The sequence below is a fragment of the Haemaphysalis longicornis genome, unplaced genomic scaffold (genome assembly GCF_048455015.1).
Source record: "Haemaphysalis longicornis isolate Haplotype H1 unplaced genomic scaffold, Haemaphysalis longicornis Haplotype H1 scaffold_5, whole genome shotgun sequence".
Classification (NCBI taxonomy): domain Eukaryota; kingdom Metazoa; phylum Arthropoda; class Arachnida; order Ixodida; family Ixodidae; genus Haemaphysalis; species Haemaphysalis longicornis.
In genome coordinates, this window is record NW_027526385.1 from 33,269,972 (window position 1) to 33,290,040 (window position 20,069).

General features: G+C 50.2%; 2 protein-coding genes across 2 annotated transcripts in view; both read right to left on the reverse strand.

Annotated features, from left to right (window-relative positions):
• Positions 1-3,800: 3,800 nt before the first annotated feature.
• On the reverse strand, positions 3,801-5,102 carry LOC144139147 (uncharacterized). Its single transcript, XM_077671594.1, has one exon. It carries the CDS (start codon positions 5,022-5,024, stop codon positions 4,125-4,127), a length of 900 nt encoding a protein of 299 aa, XP_077527720.1. The 5' UTR covers positions 5,025-5,102; the 3' UTR covers positions 3,801-4,124.
• A 13,635-nt stretch (positions 5,103-18,737) lies between these two features.
• Positions 18,738-20,069, reverse strand: part of Fasn1 (Fatty acid synthase 1) — a 50,623-nt gene continuing 49,291 nt past the window's right edge. The window contains exon 29 of the mRNA XM_077670097.1: positions 18,738-19,709. Coding sequence (XP_077526223.1) covers positions 19,593-19,709 — 117 coding nt within the window. The 3' untranslated portion in view covers positions 18,738-19,592. The remainder of the gene's footprint in view (positions 19,710-20,069) is intronic.

A 20,069-nucleotide genomic window follows, 5' to 3' on the forward strand; every position in this document is an offset into this window, starting at 1 on the left:
CGAGCCCTCCGTTCGGGCTCTGTGGCCCTGATGTAGAGTACTGAGTGCTGGCTCTGAAGGCATGGGTTCGAGCCCCAGCACTTCTATCCCCTAGTTGTTGTTTTTTTTTTCATTGCCTCACTTTTTTTCTAAATTAAATTTTTTTCTAAACACAAATGTACGGGTTGTTTTTGTTAATAATAGTGATTTGGTATGCTTTAGGTCACGTTAGGTTTGAGGTGCAGCCAATGGCGACGTTTAATTACCGTTCTGCATCGCACAAACAGACATGTCACGTGGGTGCTCTGCACATCTCGGCATAAAGCACTTTCGTCTTAAAAACCATTTTCTTCTTCCTCCTCCTCCCTTAGCTGTAACCAAGCCTGATTACAAGCGACCACGTGGACGTCCAGCAACTTCTGGCATCTACGGCATCGGCCGCCCGGCCATCACTTGGATTCCCAGATTAGGGAACCACTCCTACTTCTTGGCTCAATAAAGTTTCGTGTTAGTTCTGCTATCCTAATTCGTTGCAGTCAGGCGAATGCTAATGAGAGGGCTCTCGTGACGGGGAGTGCCACTTGTTTAAATTCTTGGTACCCATACTCGAATTTCTGCGCCGCTTGTGCTCGTAGTTTATTTTAAGGCCAACATATGCAAGTTGCGCTTGCCGTAGCGCTTGCCGGCGTTTACGCTATGGTTCGCTCGACGAGCACGACGCTGTGCATAGATGTGGGTCGAAGTTTTTGGCCTCTATTCAAGTTTCTGGCCGGAAAGACGTGGGGTGTCTCCGTGCACTCAATGTTACGCCTATACGATGCCCTTTTTCTCGGTGTTTTGCGTTACAGCCTGCCTGTATTAACCAACACATGTAAAACCAACCTACAGGCAATTCAGGCCATACAGGCCCAGGGTCTTCGTACATGTCTCGGTCTCCCGCGTTGCGCCTCAACTGTGGCCACAATTTGCGTTGCAAGGGATCACCCGATCACAAACCACATGACAGTGGAGACACTGAGGGCACACATTAGGCAACTCACCCGGTTGCCCCATCACCACCTTGCATCCCTGCCTTCAACATGACCGCAGGCATCTTTTTGTAAGGTGGTTGCCGCTCACAGTGGGAGCTTGCCATCGAGCTATGCACCTCCGTCTCGGCCCTCGTCGCCACTTTGGTGCCTGTCACAGCCACAACTGCACTTAAACATCCCGGGAATAAAAAAGAAAGCGGACCTTCCACCTAGCGGTCTTCAACAGCTATCCCTACTCTTTCTACATGAGGCATACAGAGACCGGGTCCATGTCTACACGGATGGGTCGGTTACGTGCACGTCCAGTTCTGCCGGCGCTGTTATGATACCACAAAAGTCGACCGAAATTCATTTTAAGCTTTCAAACTCGACGACGTCAACCGCTTCTGAATTGGCAGCTATTCGGGAGGCCCTTCTATTCATCCAGCGGGAATCGCCAGAAAAATGGGTTGTGCTATGCGACTCGAGGTCCGCTCTTCAGTGCATCCAATCTGCCCGCCGCCGCGGCCCATACGAACAACTTGTGGCTGAAATCCGGTGCTTATATGACACATTAGTCAGGCATAGACATGATATCGTTTTCCAGTGGCTCCCAAGCCACTGCGGCATTACTGGGAACGAACAGGCGGATAGAGCGGCTCATGGCGCCCACACAAGTGCAAGATTGACCCTCATCCCTCTATCACGCACTGGTGCAGCAAGATCGCTGCGGTCCATTGCCCGGGAAGTCACTCTCGCTAAGTGGAATACACCCGAGTTCTCCAACGCTCGTCTATACTCGCTCAACCCAGATTCGCAGCGCCGCCTACCTAATAACGTGCCACGCTCGGACGTCACCTTACTTTGTCGCCTGTGGCTAGGTGTTGCCTTCACCTGTGCTTACTCCTACACCATTGGAATGGCCAACAGCCCTGCTTGTGATGCGTGCGCCACCGACGAGACGATTGAACACCTTCTGTGCCATTGTGACCGCTTCATAACGCCGAGGCAACAGCTCTCCACCCCACTTCGCCGACTCGACAACCTCCCCTTCACAGCGCAGACAATTTTGTGCCATAGGCGTTGTCCGACACAGGCCGAAAAGGCTATAAAAGCCCTACTGCTCTTTTTGAAGGACACGGGCCTGTCTGAACGATTGTAGGGACATTACTGTAGTGCAGTGCCGTTAGTTCGCCAATTTTATCAGTGGACCGTATTAGTTTTGTGCATTTTCTGGTTGTGTGCGTTGTTTGTACTGCCTTTATAGTTGCCTGGTCACGCCTTGTGTTTTTTATACTTTTCTTTCTCTCATTTTCTCCTTTAATACGTATCGCTGTCCTTTCTTTCCCTTTCATTTCCCGTATCCCCTCCCCCCTGAGTACGGTTGTCAACCGGACAGTATTCTGGTTAACCTCCCTGCCTTTCCTGTACTATTCCTTCCTTCCTTCTCCGTTTTCTGAAACTACCGCGAGACGACGAAGGCGAGAGAGGCGCTAAGCTGCACAAACACTGGGAGGTAAGAACACATAATCCGGGGGAAACCAGCTCGAAATTGGACACAAAACGAAAGACAAAAAAAAACAGAACACGCCACCGACTAAAAACTGAAATTTAAAGAGAACACAGAACGAAAAGAGAACACGTTCACACCGTCGTGATTGCACGTGCGAAGCTAGCATGCATGACACTGCGGTGATCGACAAGAAGCAAAATAAACTAAGGCGGGAGATTGCCGAAACCTTTGCGATCGACGATGCGGGGGAGTCATGCGTCCGTGGCTTTACCAGACTCTGAAAAAGTTTCCGCGCTGAACAAGATAATCTTTATTCTTCCGCCACTCGTAGATTGTTTATGTATTTATCTGTGTTCTCTTTTCGCAAAAATTCAGTTAGTCAGAGACGTATCTTGTTTTTTTCTTGTCTTCCATTTTGCGTCAAAGTTAGAGCTGCTTTTAGCCAGAACACGCATTAGAGCCATCCTGCGTAATTCGGCACCCCTCTCTGTACACACGCTAAATGCTGTCGTCATCTGGGCATCCTGTGCAGCTATAGCTGCTCAGGACTGCGCCCTCCATTGGCGCTTACAGCGGTCACTACTGGGCGTAGTGGGCCCGACAATCCTGCAGGGACTTGTCTAAGCGCCCTTTCTTGTTTGGGCGACAATTTATTGGTTCCCTCTCTGACCTTTATGGACAGGTTTCCCACTCCTATAGATCGACAGGCGCGGTATTACAAGGTTACCAGATGCGATATTTTCTTCCGAGATAGGTTCAAGTTTTTCTACTAAGAGGCTCGCATTCAGAGGGAATGGAAGAATAGGAAGACAACGAATCGAGCAGGAATGGACCGGATTCTAAAAAATATTTTCTGTTCTCTATTGCCTTCTCTAATTTTCGCATCTAGAGTACCATAGGTTACACCCTGATTAGGTACGCAGCTTCTTAACCAATCTCCCGCGTGGGTACGTGCCGTGCTCTGAGGCAACCAACCAACCTGAGAATGCGAATGGGGGAGGGAGGGGCGTGTTTTGACGGTATTTTAAGTAATATAGGATGAAGGGGAGAAAAAAGTGAAAAAGGACATTGGGGCTATCAATACTACTTTAAAAACCATTTCCGCTACCAAATAAAACAAATGGTGCACAATGCATGGTGCACACGTGAAACAAATGGTGCACACTACCTAACTCCCTACCATGGCCGGGGTGCTTGAGTGCGGGTACTGCTCCTATAGGGCAAGTTGTAAACGTGCATAGTAGGCGTGACCACTAGCGAAACAAACAAGGATGAGAGGAACTTGGACGACACAACACTTCAAGGGAATATTTATTACACACACACGCCAACATTATACGTTAAAAAGTTAGGAGTTCATCCGGGGACTATAAAAACGTTAAAGTTTCATACAAAAATTGCGCATTGCGCAGAGGCTCGTAAGAGCACCGGGAAAAAGCACATCCCCTGCTTGAAGAACAACGCACCGCACTCCCATACGGCCAACCTCAACAAACCTGGGGAGAGCATGAATGGCTTGGTCCCCACAGTACAAAAGCCAGTGAGTGATCTCGAACCCCTGCCCAGTATAAGGCAGTTCTCAAAATGAGCACTGACCATGTGCGATAAACCCGCAAGAAGAGTCAGTTGAACTTTTTTCCGGAACCGCGGGGGCTGCTGTCGATTCCCTTAATTGTGACTAGGAATGTGTTCGTAGTAGCAGTTTTCCACGAAGTTGCAGCCAGTGGTCCTCCGCAAGAAGCACTCGATGGTGTGAACGAGCTCGTCAAAGCGTCTGAACAAGGCAATGAGCATATCTTCTCGGTGACATCTGGAGCGCGGCTGCCCATACAGAGTGACCGGAAGCCCTGCAAGTTGCCAGGATTCTCCTTAAAGTCCGGAGCAATGGCATTCCCGCCGCCCAGCATGTTGACGGCTGTCGGAACGTCAACGGCACCTTGTTCCAGGACCCACTCGGCCTGTACGTGCCTTAATTTCATGTTCTTGAGCTCGTAAATGTGCACCTTGTGCAGCTCTTTCTTGGCATCCGGGTTGTTCGGCTCCAGCTTGAGCACGGTGCTGAACGCCTCAGACGCTTCGTTGTACCCCTGAAGGCCGAGCAGAGCCTTGCCCCTCCTGAAATAACCCTTGGCCGACTGGGGCTCCAGTGGAACTGACATGTCCGCATCCTTCAGGGCCTTGGAAAACTTGTCCAGTATGGTATAACAAATCAGACGGTTGACATCGTAACTGCGCTCAGTCCCACATGGCTTCATGGCGTATGTGAATAACTCAACGGCGTCCGCGCAGCGGCTGAGCTTCCACATTTCGCATCCTTCATGTGCCAGAGTCCTGCTGCGAGAGTGAAGGTTCTCCGGAGGTGCAGTTTTAAGGACCACACCCGCAGATACCACCTTCGACCTCGTTCCTTCGCCAGTGGACATTTTTCTGAGCGCAGTTGCCACAAAGGCACTGTTGAGGTCTAACTCCCCATCGCCGCCCGTCTCACAGTCCTCCTCTTCAGGGGCCTTGTTGGCTGCCATCCTTTCCCGTCGCTTTTGTTTTTGCCTGCGTCGCTTGTTACTCTTTCTGGAAGCCTTCTTCGCGCACTGGTCAGCCTTTTTCGCATCAGGGGTGTCGGCCGCTGTATCTTCTTTCTCCTTCACTTTCGCCACAGCCACTGACTTCTGTTTCGATGCTGTGGTAGCGATTCGTGCAGCACCACTTGAGAACGCGGCCATACTGGCGGATGCCAGAGCTTTGCTGGGCAAGACAGTCTTGGTGGGCCGAGGAGTCTTTCTGCAGCAAGCAAATTTGGCGGGCAGAGAACCCTGTGCGGGCGGGGACACCTGCGTCTGTGCAGCTCTTGGGGAAGATGCGGCAAAGCTCGCGGCCGCAGCAGCCATAGGCGGGGCAGCTGTTGATTCCGTTTGGGCATTCTTATTTGTTGCAACTTCGCACTGCGTCGACGCATCCTGGGCAGGAGCCTTTCGGGTGAATGGATGCGCAAAGGCCATGATAGAAACGTCGAGCATTTGCGGGGGTGTCAACAGTTCCTTCGTTGAGCCTCCTCGCCCTTGAGTCGGTGTCCGATAGGAGATGCATAACCAATCAAACACTTGTACTGTCACCCGGCTACCGTCTTGTTTTGGTGGACGAGATTGAAGCTGTTCTCCGGCCACCCCATCCAGGTGAACCCAAGCAGGCGGTAGTGGTCGTGGGAGCAGCTCCGGCCGCCTGGTGAACCACTCACCGATACACGCGAGCAGTGTGACGGCGAAGGCTCTGGCACGCTGTTTCGACGTTGCAGACACGCGGAAATCGGCGGTGAGCTTGGCAGTCCAGGCCTGCCCTGTGACCCTCGTGCAGAATAGACGCACCAGATATTGCTCCTCTTGCGACGTCAGCAAGCCGGGATCCTCCATGGCTCTCTCAACAAAGAACCTGCTCTGGGCGGAAGGCACATACTCTCCCAGCTCCGTACCACACGGGCGTGGGGCTCCCGGGCCACGTTCACCGTTTGCCGAACCATTCTGCTCGTCCAGGGACGCTGATGTAGTAGTCATTGCCGCAGAATGTAAATCTTCGTGCGTGCACTGCATGGCTGAACTGGAACGTTCTGAGGCTCGTGCAACGTCGTTTCGAATGGCTCGCGCGGATTGCAAGAAATAACCAAAAACAAACGCGAGTAGCATCTACTTAAAAAGTGCGAATAAGCGCCACTATCGGAAGAAGGAAAAAAAATTATTAAACAGAAAATATTCAGAAATTAAGAAGATATAAGCTCGATTGCAGCCACATTAAAGAAATCGGATTTTTCATAATAGGGCGTTGGCATGTTTGTTTTGTTGGAGGATATCCGAACTAAACACGTTAATCTTAGAACGCGTACTGACGTACGTCTCAATGCAGCGTCATCATCGCCTTGACGGAAGCCTCATTATCATCATGAGAATGGTCGTCGTGGGTTTCGGCTTTGTGTAGAGCGTAGATATGGCGTAGAGTTAATGCATATTAATGCTACCAAATCTGGAAGATTGGCGTAATCGCAGGCATTCTTCTCTTGAGAACCTCACTCACGGCAGGCACAGCAGCGCCATCTCTCATACGTTTCATTCAAGCTGGACGTTGCATAATTAAACAGCACTTGAAGCAACACAAGCAAGAACGACGAAAATAAATGTCACCGGCTCGATGGTGAGTACATGCCACCCTGCAATTTTTAGGCAAAATTAGACAATTCGCTTGGCAGCATAAAACTTGGCAATTTTTCGACGTTTTTACGTTTTTTTTTATTTCTGCTTGCGTATCTATACATGTCGTAGTATTTCCCAGACTTGCTGCAGTAGATTTCAATTACCCATGGCTTAGTGGCTTAACTGCGGCAGCCAGACATGTTGCCGGTTTGAACCCTTCGTAGAATTTAATTACTGGCAGTTCGGGTGACGACTTAACTTTTCGTGCAGCCCTTCGGTTCTGATGCTCCGTCGGCCTACGCTGAAAATGCAGCGGCAAATCTTCTCCAACGTAAACAAGACTATAAAGCAACAAAATATTTCGCTCAAAATTTCACGGATACTTTGGTCTGCGAAGGCGGCTTTCACAATTGCTACGCGACGCTTGCAGAGACCCCTAACTGAGGCCATACGTTCCGAACCATGGGCGCAATCGACAAATGAAAGCGTTTCTTCGCTGCTTTTCCACACTATACGTCGGATCTACATTTCGCAACCAGCGTGCCCCACTGGGCCTACGGAGGGAACCGAAACTGTCGGGAGCGTATGATCGAGTAAATCGAGTGGTAATTCCGTCTTTTCGCGAATGTTCTCAGTTGCCGACGACCGTCATAAGCTATATACGCATCGCTCGACAATATGAAAGCGTGGCTTTTTCTAGTAACTTCGCATTCCGCTAAAAGCTTTGTGAAGGTGGCAATCAAATGCATTCAGGTAGTAGAACATATAACGGGGGATTTTTGAGCCAAGTGTGAGCCCCATACGTTGTACGGGTAATTTGTAAACCATTTTTGAAGATCGCCTTTCTCAGCCGATGAGCGCGCCGCCTCAGCGAGCCGATTGATTGATTGATTGTAGGGTTTAACACGCCGACGCAACGCAGGCGATGAGGCGCGCCGTAGTGGAGGGCTCCGGATTAATTTTGACCACCTGGGGATCTTTAACGTGCGCCGAAATCTCGTACACACGGGCGTTTTTGCTTTTCGCCTCCATCAGAAAAGCGGCCGCCGTGGCCGGGAATCGAACCCGCGACCTTGTGCTCAGCAGCGCAACGCCTTAGCCACTGAGCCACCGCGGCGGGCCGACAGCGGCTGACGCAACGGCGATCGCGGTTGACGCAACGGCGAGGCGCCCCCCTGATTCGGCCGATCGTCGGTCGCCGGCAACGTCACTGCCATTGGCTTCCGGTTGCTCTTCCTCCTTCCTGCGCGATGCCGAGGCAAAGGCGGGTCTGCAGCGATTGACGCTTGCCTAGGCGCAGGAGTGTAGCTAGCGGAGAACGGAAGTCGAGCGTCGCGATGTCACATGGCTATTCCCAATGTTTGCAGCTGCTTTGAAAGAAGCAGAGAGGGAGGAGGAATCGATCGGCAAAGGGGGAGAGGTGCACTTAATTGCTTCTGGCGCAGCTAATACTGAATGTAGATCAATAATTCCAACGGCATTGTATCGCTATATTGGTACTACGCGACACTAAAGGCCTTTTGTAACTTTTACAAAAGGCTTTTCTGGGTCCATTTAACTACCACGTTCTGTGAGGCCAGCAGTGGCCGGTGTGGCACTAATGCCGTCTGTTGTAAGTGAGCCTAACTTTTCGCTGTAAATGGCCTATAGATCGTTCACAGCGTGCAGTTGGGCTGACCTTCAACAGATGCCGCTAGCGCCGCACTCTCCATAAGGTCCCTGAAATTACTAAGGTAGCGCCATCTTTAGATCTCGCCGCCTTTCGCCCTCGCCCGCACTCCTTTCCTACTTCGTTTTTTGCCATTTTCTTTTTTCGCCGGCGAACGCCGCGCGCCATTGGCCAAGGGAAAAGTCACGTGGTTTTTTTTTTTTTTTTTGCTCCGCCATCGAGTCGCCTCGCCGGCTGGGACATTGCGCAACGCCGCCGCTGCGACGCCATTGCTGGCTTCCGAGCCACCGAGCTTCAGTACCGGCTTTATCGTAGGCGCAAGCTAATAGCAAAGTAAGAATTAGCTGCTCGTTTCGAAAAAACGTCGCACCGGTGTCGTTTTATGTTGCTTCTCGGTGCCGATGTGTTGTGCCTTGGGCAGCGCGAATATCGTCAGGCAGGGCACAAGAATCTTCGTTATTCCATCCGGGAAACGCGACGCAGAAAGGAGAAAAGTTTGGTTCCATAGATTTGAACAGGCATACTTTTCAAGCCGACGCTGCCATCACTCTTTAGCGAGGTAAGTTTCTGAATGTTTGTTCTTTCTCTGTTAAATTCTGCGCGAGCTTGAGCGGTCACTTACGAAGAAATGCGTATTCCCTTCGCGACCGTCGTCCACGCTTTGTTCTGAGTAGGCATTGCGCGCAGCGCCGAGTTCGTCCCGTCGTAAGCTTTGCTTTGGATAAGAGGCCGTGCATGTGCGCGCTTAACTTCCAGCATCAATATCAGCGGCGTAGCATATATGTTCAGTCAGTTGTCGTAGGGTTTCCGTGACGCGACAATTGTTCACCTGAATTCATGCTTGTTTTGGCCGACGGCAGCTTGCGTCTGACCATGTGTATCGTGTGCGTTCCGAGTGCGTGTACGCTCTTTTTGGCGTGAAGTCATGTTTTGTGTGTTAGCGACCCGGGTGGTATTATAATCCCGTTGTTATGACATTGGAGTGATTTGCTGCGTAATATGGGCTTGGTCGGTGCGGCGCAAATTGAGGCTGTTGCGAGAAAAAAAAAATTGCGGCTAGGTAAAACAATTTAAGGCCAGCTAATATAGTGACCGCGCCGTTGACGTACGTTTGATTCGCAATTTCTGTTATCGCTTTATTAAATTCGCGCACGTTTGAATGAGCACTTCAAACGTATATTCGCACCGTAACGGCTGTACGCCCTTTCTTCCGTGTATGCACAGAGGAACGTTAATTACAATTTGCGTTTGCATTACACGTGATGCCGAACATTTGCAGTGTGCGCGCTTACTTCATCTTAGTAGTCAATGGCGCAGCGTATCCAGTCATTGCGATTTGAACCAAAACACACTAGGCGACTATATTATTTTCAGCAGACGTATTTTTGTCCAGCAAAGCGCTTGCTAAACGGGTTTAGTGTAGCGAGTTGAGCGGACGCGGCACTGAACAGATGCGCGAACACGAATTTGACCATGCTACGGTAGAACGGTCACTAACTCCCTTCTGCAATGCATTATTGCCTCTATTTGCGGAGTGTTTGTGGCGCATCTCAAACTCGGTGGCGTCATTTTTTTCCCTTCTCAATAGGATTATTTCACGGATCAATTTGAGCAACGGATATTGGAGAGGCTTGGCGTTAAAAAAACTAAACCCAAATGCCACTCCCAACATTTTTTTTCTCACGGGAAGCCACGTCAGCAGCACAAGCCACCTGCACGACGTCATTACGGACGTTTGTTCCAATAAAATATCTATTTGGTGGCACCAATTCATTTTTGTGATTTATTGTTTTCTCTTGAGTAGTAGTAGTAGTAGAAAACATTTATTGAGCTCAAATAAAATGACGGCGTCTTCTCAGACGTCGGACGGGGAGGTTTCCTGGTTTCGGGACCCATATACGGCCAGCAGCTCCTGGCCCCTGGTCGCCAGCGCGAGCTGGATCGGCAGGGCGGGGCTGGACCGTAAGGTCTCTTAATCATCGTGACATTGGTCCTCTTCTGAATTTCTTTCGGGTGTATCCCTGTGTTAGTGCAATGTACAAATATGCCAGAATATATCCCAGCACAAAACAATTCTGTCCAGGCGCCTCCATTAATAACGGCTGTAAACGACCGCGCCCGGTGAAAAAACGTATTGCATGATTAATTAACTGCAGTAACTAGTTACATAATTTGTACCTAGAGGGACTCGATCTCTGGTTCGTATGAGAAATAAGAGGCCACAAATCTGTAATTTCAGTTTACCCGATCGATTGATCGCAGTCTTCTCTGGCGCGTATTCCCAGAATTACAAGTCTGCGTTTTTCACTCGGTTCGCACGTGAACGTACGGCCGCGAGTGCAGTTTAGTGTATCCGGCTGCGAAGTCGGGGAAGCAGGGGCTTTTCACGTCGCTGTACGTGCACACACGCACAACATGTGTATCTTTTTAATCTACTCGCAGGAGCCTATAACGACATGAAGGTGAAGGAAACATTTCTACAAAAACGGCAAAGCACTCTAAACTGCGCGGAATTAAGGTGGATGTAGGTCGTTAGTAAAAGCGGGCGCAGAGTGAACGCCGCTGAGGGTTCACAATTATCGCAAGAAAGGCGAGTGCAAGGACGCCAGCGCAGCGCTCGAACTACGGCATTTGCGAATGAAGCGCTCTGTATACTGCCGCGAACCGTGCGCAAGACCTCTGTGCAGTGATTGCACGACCACAGTCACGCGAATGCAAGAACGGAACTACCGTAACAGAGCAGTTTGAAATGTCCACGCTCGATCCTTTCGCATTCACGAGCTATCCTGAGGTGTTACAGAATGCCGCACACGTAAACAAAAACCGCGCTGTGCGTATGCGCCAGCGGCATCCGCCCCACAAATATCCCCTTGTAGACAAAAATATAAAACAAAACACTATCACTCAGTGCGTGATGGTAAAACGGGGCTCTATAAATCCTATAAATGCTATAAGAGCGATTTCGGCGCGAAAACAAGAGCAAACTGCAGCGAGCGCCCTGAAGCGTAGCGAGGGCGTCTGCTCTCAAGTGTCCAACAAATATGGCGGCACCGGCACGGAGTTAACGGGACCGCGGCGCCGCGGGTGAGGGGAAAGAAAAAAGAGGAGGGCAGCGGAGAAGGAGGGAGCAGTTGGCGCTACCTTAGTAATTTTAGGGACCTTAACTCTCCATGACTAGCCTAAAGTCCCTCGATCGGCGTTTAGCTAAAGCTGATGAAGGGACTTTAGACTAGCCTTCTTTAGCGCGGGACGGTTTCGGTTTCCGCCATAGACTGCCAAGGTGCGCGGTGAAGTGCGCAGTTAGCAAATCTGGAAGCCAAGGGGAAAAACTTTTGTCGTAGTCGGATGTATCAACTGCGATCTGGACCTCCAGGTGTGGGCGAGCCGCCATGGGGGTCTCACGGACCGCAACTTCACCAAGACTGTCCTTGTATGCGACCTTTCGCCATGCACCGCTTTCCGTACGGTTAGCGCTGGACCTGGCTGCGCTGGATCGCCATTCTCCAACGGAAGAATTTTGTTCCAAGATCATCGGCAAGGGCGACTTTTTCAGACCGTAATGGATGTCGGCAACCGTACTGCAGCGCACACCAATCTGCCTCGACACGCTTGTGTTGTGTTTGCGCGTCGCGTGCGTGTCGTCGCGGCAAAACGTGTCGGCTTGGCTATTTCAGCCGATAAAAGCGGTGGCTTCCATATACTTTTCTAGTTTTCGCTAGCGCATAGCAGATTTGCCAAGGAATATACTACCTAATCTTGCGTTAAAACGCCTTTCATCGCACTTTCAAACGCCTTTCAAACGACAGCGGTGCATCGTCACCCTTGTCCACTAGGTAGGTTCATTCTGTCAGCCTTTGGGACTCAGGAAGTCTTGTGTTTGTCACGGATACATGCCAGTTTCAGGTAAATTAGATGACTGACAAGGACATGCTAGAGACGTCGCCTTTCCAACGTCACAGAAGACCCTGTGACTTAATTGCGCATGGTGCCATTTCTAAGGACATGAGACGTTATAGTTGCAGCAAGGTTTCTAGTTGGGCGAGTTTGTACGTGGCAGAGCGGTCCAGGACAGAAAATGAGACGTGGAAAAGAAGTGGCGTACACACAAGCACCTTGTGTACGTCGCACCCCTTCTCTGTCATTTTCTGTGCGTTTTGACAAGAAATTCGTCTTGACTCCTTGTACGCGATACGTCTCCTGCCCAAGAATTATTACCTTTCCACCCATAGGCGAAAAAGGTAATAATAAAGAAAAAAATCGGCCGCGTATCTGCTCCTTTCGTTGCAAATGTCTATTGTATTTCGTCGTCTTTCGTCGACATTTGCCAAGTAAATGCCTTCCTTGGCTTTCCTGCTCCCATTTCATGCTGTTCCTCCCCCGTCGTGCTCCCCCCAAGGCAGACAAGGCAGACACGCTAGAGGTTTGCTCAAGTCAATTTAAATTTACCGCGTTCCACCACACAAGGGCGGGTTCCTCGATGCCAGCGCTGCCGTAGGACGGAGATGCGCGTGTATTGGGGCACCGTATACTTCAACGTTTATAGAACCACGTTGCCCTTCCCACGTGTGTTCCAAGTGGAACGTGGAACCTATCTAGTGAAACCTTTCCTAACTGTTGCCGTTTGATTTCTTAAAATGACGCCAGAAGCTGTTGTGGCGCGGGCAACAGCAGGCAACGGAGTGATTCTTTTTTCTGCAGTGGATGTAGAATTATTTGCTATCGCAAAAATCAAGCATTCATAATTTTCTTATAATGGAACACTGCAAATATAACTTTTGTAATGATTTTCCGCCTCATATTTGCGTAATGTATTGTTCTAGTTCAAAAATTTCTACCGGACTCAGACATTTAGATTTCCTTGTGGGTATATCAATTTATCGTGCATCTTCTCTTCCACTTTGGTCGGCTGACTGAAACGAGTCACAAACAGAGAGACAGACGTACAGACCAAAATTTCTGCGTTTAAGTAGCCCAAGAAAGACTATCGTCTTTAAAAAACCAGTATAATGGGCCGTCTGCGCTAATTTAAAACAAAACAGACCGCAAATTGAGACTTTCGGGTCAACTTTCACCGTTTGGCCGGTTTCTATCGTAAGTTAATTGGCGTCCGTGTTCTTTTCACATACCAATCATGTTTATATATTGAAGCGAATTAAAAAAAACCTGTCTTTGTACTGGACCGATGGCGTATATCTCCTGTAAAAAAACTGATGCATTTCCCCATAGACGCGGTTGGTCGACCGGAAAGCACTGATGAGTTCTTCGGACACAGGGATGTGCTTGAAACCGGGCTTTCCATTGTGCCCAAACGGTTACTTGAAAATCGCGAGAAAGGAATGGTTCTAGATAAGACAATACACGCATCGATCATTAAGAGTAGTATACCTTTATCTCATAAACCATTTGCACGCATCGGTAGACATTGACATCGTTCGTAGATGCGTTAAATTTACTTTGTGCGCAACAAAATCATCTCATGGGTTCGTTCTTCGTTCGCTATTTGGGTCTTCGGAGGTTTGACGATAGATTAGACGCACTTATTTTCAGCGAAGGTTGCAGGCACTTTTAGCTTTCGCCCTTCTCTCAACTAGGAAGGGACGGTTAATTTTACTCGGTCAACATAAATAGTCAAAGCTTTTTCATCACATAGTAATCTTGCCCCTGCTTGGCTCCAGAAAGATATATGTGTGCACGTTATTGGGTCCTACCATTACGTACAGGACTCTCTTTGCAGCCACCATCGGCCCCACGAGCCAAAACCATAGGCTCTGTTCAAGCGTACGTCGTAGCGTGGTAAGAAAGGTTGCGAATCCAATTCTCGGTCGCATGGGCAGCATCGATGGTATTGGCAAGGGGTGAAGGGCTTGGACATGTTTTACCACCCCGGCAGACGTAGAAGGTTCCTCGATCTCCTTCAGGGAGGTTCCTAGAGCTGCTCGTAAGCTTTATTTTGTGTCATTCATGTCCATCGTCTCACATGCTTCTACGTCTCAAAATAAGCATCAGCCTGCGGCTGGGTTAACGATATGCAAAGTTCCACTTTTTTGAGCAGTGGGACATTAGCACCATGGGGAAAGGCTAAACTCCTGCAAATATCGAAACCTTGCATTCTTCGCGAATAGTGTTCGCTATGCGATTCACCATGCATGGAGCTTTACCACTGGAAGCTTTCGGATACTTGGAAATTACAAATAATAAAGCAAGAAAAGTTGGCTCCGCCGCACGACTTGGAAATTTTTTATCTTCACTGCACGGCTTTTACTTTTGGGATGGCTTTTTTGCATGACACCAGAGCTGTGCAAAAGAACCTTGCGCGAATCAAGCCTGTGCCAACTCTGTTGTATATCAGCTGAAGTGGAACATGTGTAACGTGTACAATTTAATAGGCCTAAAAGAAGTTTAATGTCAATATACTGGCTTATAAGCGAGAGAGAGAGAGAGAGAGAGAGAGAGAGAGAGAGAGAGAGAGAGACTTTTATTGCCGCAAGGGCTAATTCGGGGGAGGGGTGGTGACCGAGGGAGGAAGGTCCCCGGTGACTTTGGCAGCCCGGGCGACGATGGATCCTTGCACCGCCGAATCCGAGCTGCCCAACGCCCAGGGATTTATTCACACACCCCTAACACCCCCCCAACCCCCCCCCCCCCAGAAGGACTTCGACACCCCCCCAAAAAGATTCCACAACCACAAGCACCCTGCCTGGGGATTTATACACACCCCCCCAAACTTCCCACTGACACCCCCCCCCCCCCAAAAAAAAAAAAAAAGAGATCGAAATTCTGCATAAACCCCTGCAAACGCCCTCGCCCAGTGCTCACCGACTCGATATGGGGGGAATGGGTTGTGGAGGCATTGCCAGAGGAGGTGATCCATTAGTTCATATCACAAGCTAGCTGCAGCACTGTGGAGGCTGCATTGTTATCAATAGTGCGCCCACTGAGCGCGCCTAATCCGCCGTGAAGGGGGTCCTGAAAGGACACTCCCTTCTCCCCTCTCGGCAAGTGGCACCGCACGGCCCCGGCGCCTTTTGTCGCTTCCTTCGCGGTGAGTTAGGCGCCCTGAGGGGGACAACAATGTAGCCTCCCCAGTGCTGCAGCTAGCTTGTGATATGAACTAATGGTTTGGACCACCCCACAAGCGGGGCAGTGGGGTGAGGAGTACAGAGTGGGGTACATGCGGTGCAGGCGGGAGAGGCAAGGAAGGGTGTAGGTTTGCACTAAGCGCCATAGGCGTTCTTCGGTGTGAGAGAGCGCCGGGTGTGCAGGGGGCAGTAGACGGCGGGAGAGGCGGTAATGAGACGCAATCTCATGAAAGGAAAGGAGCCGATCTCGAGCTGACAGGGCTCCATGGAAGGGTTCAAGGCTAAGACCCGCTCGGGAGGTGAGCTCTCGAGCGGCTCTGTGTGCTGCCTCGTTCCCTCCCACACCCGTGTGGGCTGGGGTCCATACCAGCTGGGGGGGGGGGGGGGGGGGGGGGGAGTCAGGGGGATTTTGAAGAAGGATTTTGAGTGCCAGGGTAGAAATGCGGCCCCGGGCGAAATTTTGAATGGCCGTCTTCGAATCGGAGATTATGATCGCAGGGGAAGGCCGTAGTGTTAATGCAAGAGCAATAGCCGCCTCTTCCGCAGTCGCGGGGGAAGAAGTGCGAAGGGTGTGGGTGGTAAGAGGGGGACTAGCTCTGTTGGGACCGTTGATGATTGCGACCGCGTAGGCGTACATCGTGGTACCTGTAGCTAGCCGCGTCAACATTAACAGTTGCCGGGTGCACTGGGTATCGCTTCGTAAGGGCCCGCACACGCTGCTCCCTGCGGGCTCGATTGTGCGTCGAGTGCATGTTACGGGGAATGGGCCGAACGAAGGATAGTGCTAGGAATGGCAAGAGAGGATTCTGTAGCGAAAGGGAAGTTGATTGGAAGTCGCCGGAGGAGAGATTGACCTGTTGAGGCTGTTGCAAGGCGGGCGTACTGGCTCACAAGATGAGCTTCGAGGGGCTCAGATGCGGTGTACACCAAGCGCTTCTACGCGAGCGATGGCAGCGATCTGCGGAATCCTGAGCGCCGTCTTGTACACTTTTCGAATTAGGCAATCCACCTTTTTGGTTCCTTAGAGGACGGTGCTAGATGAGGAAATAGAGTAAGAGATGCGACTTATATTACAAAAGCCTGAATCAGCCGCAATCGCTCTGCCTCTTTGAGCCCTTCGTGGCGGGTGGTGATGCGGCGGAGGAGGTTGATAGTCTGATTGACTTGGGATGTTAGGTTGGCGAGGAATGTGGTATTGGCGCGGTTCTGTTGGATATTGAGGCCTAGAATTTCAAGGCAGGGCACTCGGGCAACGGGGTGATCATCCAGCCGGATGGTAATGTTCGGAGCTGCGCGTGCGCGTTTCGGACTGTTGGGCAAGAGAAGCAGCAGCTCTGCTTCTCGGGCGAACAAGTCAAACCGACATCACGAGCATAGGCAGCAACACAATCTGCCCCCTGCTGGAGGGTGGTTTCAGTGTGTGCGTCACTGCCGCCTGGAACCCACAGCGTGACGTCGTCGGCATACAAACTGTGGCGAAGCGAGGGGATATAGCAAAAAGAGGAGGGAGGTCTATCATAGCGATGTTGAAGAGCAGTGGGGAGAGAGCTGCTCCTTGTGGGGTGCCTATGGAGGGTAGCGGAATGACGTCGGAGCGTACATCATTAATCTGAATGACGGCCGTGCGATTAACTAGAAAAGCCCGCACGTAGTTGTAGGTGCGGGCTCCAGGAGACAGAGCAGCCAAATGGCGCAGAATGGCGTGGTGGGAGACCCGATCAAAGGCCTTTTTAGGTCTAGTGCTAGAACAGCTGACGAGTCGGCAGTAGGGGAGCAAGAATATCATGCTTGAGCTGCATAGGACGTCTTGAGTGGAAAGGCCGGCTCAAAATCCGAACATTGTGTGTGGGTACTGTTGCTTAATTACTCTCCAGATATTGGGTCAAACGGGCATGTACGATTTTCTCGAGGACCAATTACCTGCACACGATGTGAGGGAAATGGGCCTAAGCTGTTCAAGAGCGAGCGATTTACCTGGCTTGGGAATGAAGGAGACTTTAGCATGCTTCCATTCGGGTGGGAACTCCCCAGACTCCCAGTGACTGTCATGATATTTTGTTAGGACCTCTATGGACTGATCGTCTAGATTTCGAAGGAGCTTTTTGGTTGTTTCATCGTCTCCTGGCGCTGGTTTGGGCAAATTTTAAGGGCTGCGCGAACTTCAGCTGTGAAAATGGGACGATCCATTGTCTCATTGGGCTGGCCGGTGTATGGTGAAAGGGGCTCCTGCGGGCCCTGGGCAAGGTAAAGCTCCCTGAGACGGGCGAGAAGCTGATCGCTTGTGCAGGGAAATTTAAGAGGGTGGTAAGACGATTGCGGCTGGTTGATTTCGAATGAGACGGATTAATCATGTGGCGAAGAATGGCCCAGGTGCGCCGCATGCTAAGGTTTCCACGCATGCTGTCTCATTGCGCACATGCCAGTTCAGCTGCATAGTTCTCAATAGCGGTGCGGAGATGAGCAATGCGCAGTCGAAGACGACGACGTGCTTTTGACGGCGCCAGCGTTTCTGAAGGCCCTGATACGCTGCCCAAAGATGCTGAAGGCGAGCGTCAACAGTTTCCGAAGGAATGTCGGGGTCTAGGGATGAATCGTGGGCCTTAATCTTAATCTCAAGTAGGTGTTTAAGCCAATGCTGAACCGGAGTATCATCGGTAGGGGGTGCTTGTTCTTGACACGAGAGCCGAAAGGCTGGCCAATTTGTGATGCGAGTCTGCCGCAGTGTTGGCGTAAATGCCGAATGCAGTCGCAAAGTGGACTGAATAATGAAGTGATTGGTTCCTAGGTTGTGGGGAGTACATCGCCATTTCAGGTCAGTAACGCGCAAGGAAAGTGTGAGGTCAGGAGAGGTGTCTGCCGGTACACTGTTGCCTATTCTGGTAGGAATAGAGGGGTGAGATTCTACTGTTAAACGTAGGGTCTGAATTGCTTCCCAAAGTAAGCGGCCTTTCTATAGTGACGCAATTGTAGCCCCAGGCTGTGAGAGGAGCGTTACAAAGGCCTTTGCTTTTAAGTGCCGTGCGTTTGATGATAAATGAAGGATGACTTGCGAGGTAGGTTGCGATGTGGTTGGATTCGCGCATGTTTTGGTTATTGTGCGGTACCGCTTATAGTGCGGATTTTTGCGGCTACTGCGGCATACATTATAAGCAGTCTACACTGTACCCTTATCTAACTGCAAGCCTTTATTTTCGTAGGTGTTCGATGACCAAGCCTAGGGCCTAGATTGCCGCTAACTGGCAATTTTAGTTGATAAATGAGCAACGTTTGTGCTGGTGTCTCTCAAACAGTACTAAAACACAGTGCAGCAGGTGTGACACATGATACAAGTCTTTATTATCAGGGTCAAAAAAAACAAACACAATAAGGAACATGGAGTGGTCCATCACAAAGTATGGCAAATACATAAATACACAGCAGGCGTGTGACTGCTCTCTCTGTACAAGTGATTACATGAGGAAATGACCAACAACAAAAGATTTAAAAAAAAAAAACGTAGTAGTAGCAATCCAAACCGAGTAAATGGAGAAAGTGCCTTTTTTTTTTCTTCCTGGAGTGTAGCACCTGTCCCAAAACTCGCATTCAAAACTTTTCTCGCGGAAAGAGAAAAAAAAAAAAAAAAAACACTTTCCAAATGCCACCGAGGTGTTTATAACACCCGTCACTCCCAACCCTTGGTCGTTACGGGAAACTCAACAACAGCTTCGCAAGTTAACAGTCCCCACCAGTAGCACGGTTGACCGGACGTCAAACGTGACGGTCGTATGCTGAACAGCGTCATGTGACGCGGGACTGTAACCCGTTTGGCTTGCACCACCTACTCGTCGCCGGCACACAAGTTCTTGTGACACTGCCTCTGTATAGGCTTCCAGTCGCTTTCTTGGTGCCGGTAGTATAACACTGGTCTTGATAACAATTCGTCGGAAGGACATCTTTTTTGTCGCTCCCTGGTGCACAGTTAGTGCGAACCCAGTGTTGCACTGGGTCCGTTCGCAAACGTCGTCGTCTTGTTCCCGGAAAAGCCTGGTCCAGCCAGTTTCTTTGAGGGGAATGTTGAACCGGAGGAGGGGAGGGGGATTACTGGAATTCACTTAAGGGTGGAGGGATGGTTTGAAACTTTTTTTTTTCTTGGTTCTTGTCCACCTTTGGATGATCCCGCCCACTACTTCAGTGCTGCTTCACCTGCTGACTGATGATGGCTGCGCACTGCTGCGCTCCCGGCCCAAGGATGAAGTTCTCGTGGAGACCGTCAACCACCTTAACGTCGACCTTGCCATTGCAGCACTGCGAAGGAAAAAAGAAAAGCGAAGGAAACGTTTAGCCGCAAGAACACCCACGAAATTCGTAGCGCCAAAAATGTGACACCCGCAACAAAAAGCGTCCACAAAGTGGAAATTTGAGCTGGTTGGAACATTTTCAAACTTTCGGAAACAGTGCAATTACAGGAAAGGAACACTGGACAAAGTGTTTTGTCCTGTGGTCCTCGCTGGTCCTACCCATTGTACCCTTTCCTCAAGTTTGACGTCCCTTCAAGACAAACAAAACCCTACATATCCTAAATGCAAAATTTACTCGAAACAAAAATTTCACAATGCTATTTGCTCGATCCTGATGTGAACAGTTGCCATTCAAGAGTTTCCTCCA

What these genes read in the sequence shown, in the direction of transcription:
- LOC144139147 (XM_077671594.1), bottom strand. Translation starts at nt 5,024, where the DNA reads ATGGCAGCCAACAAGGCCCCTGAAGAGGAGGACTGTGAGACGGGCGGC.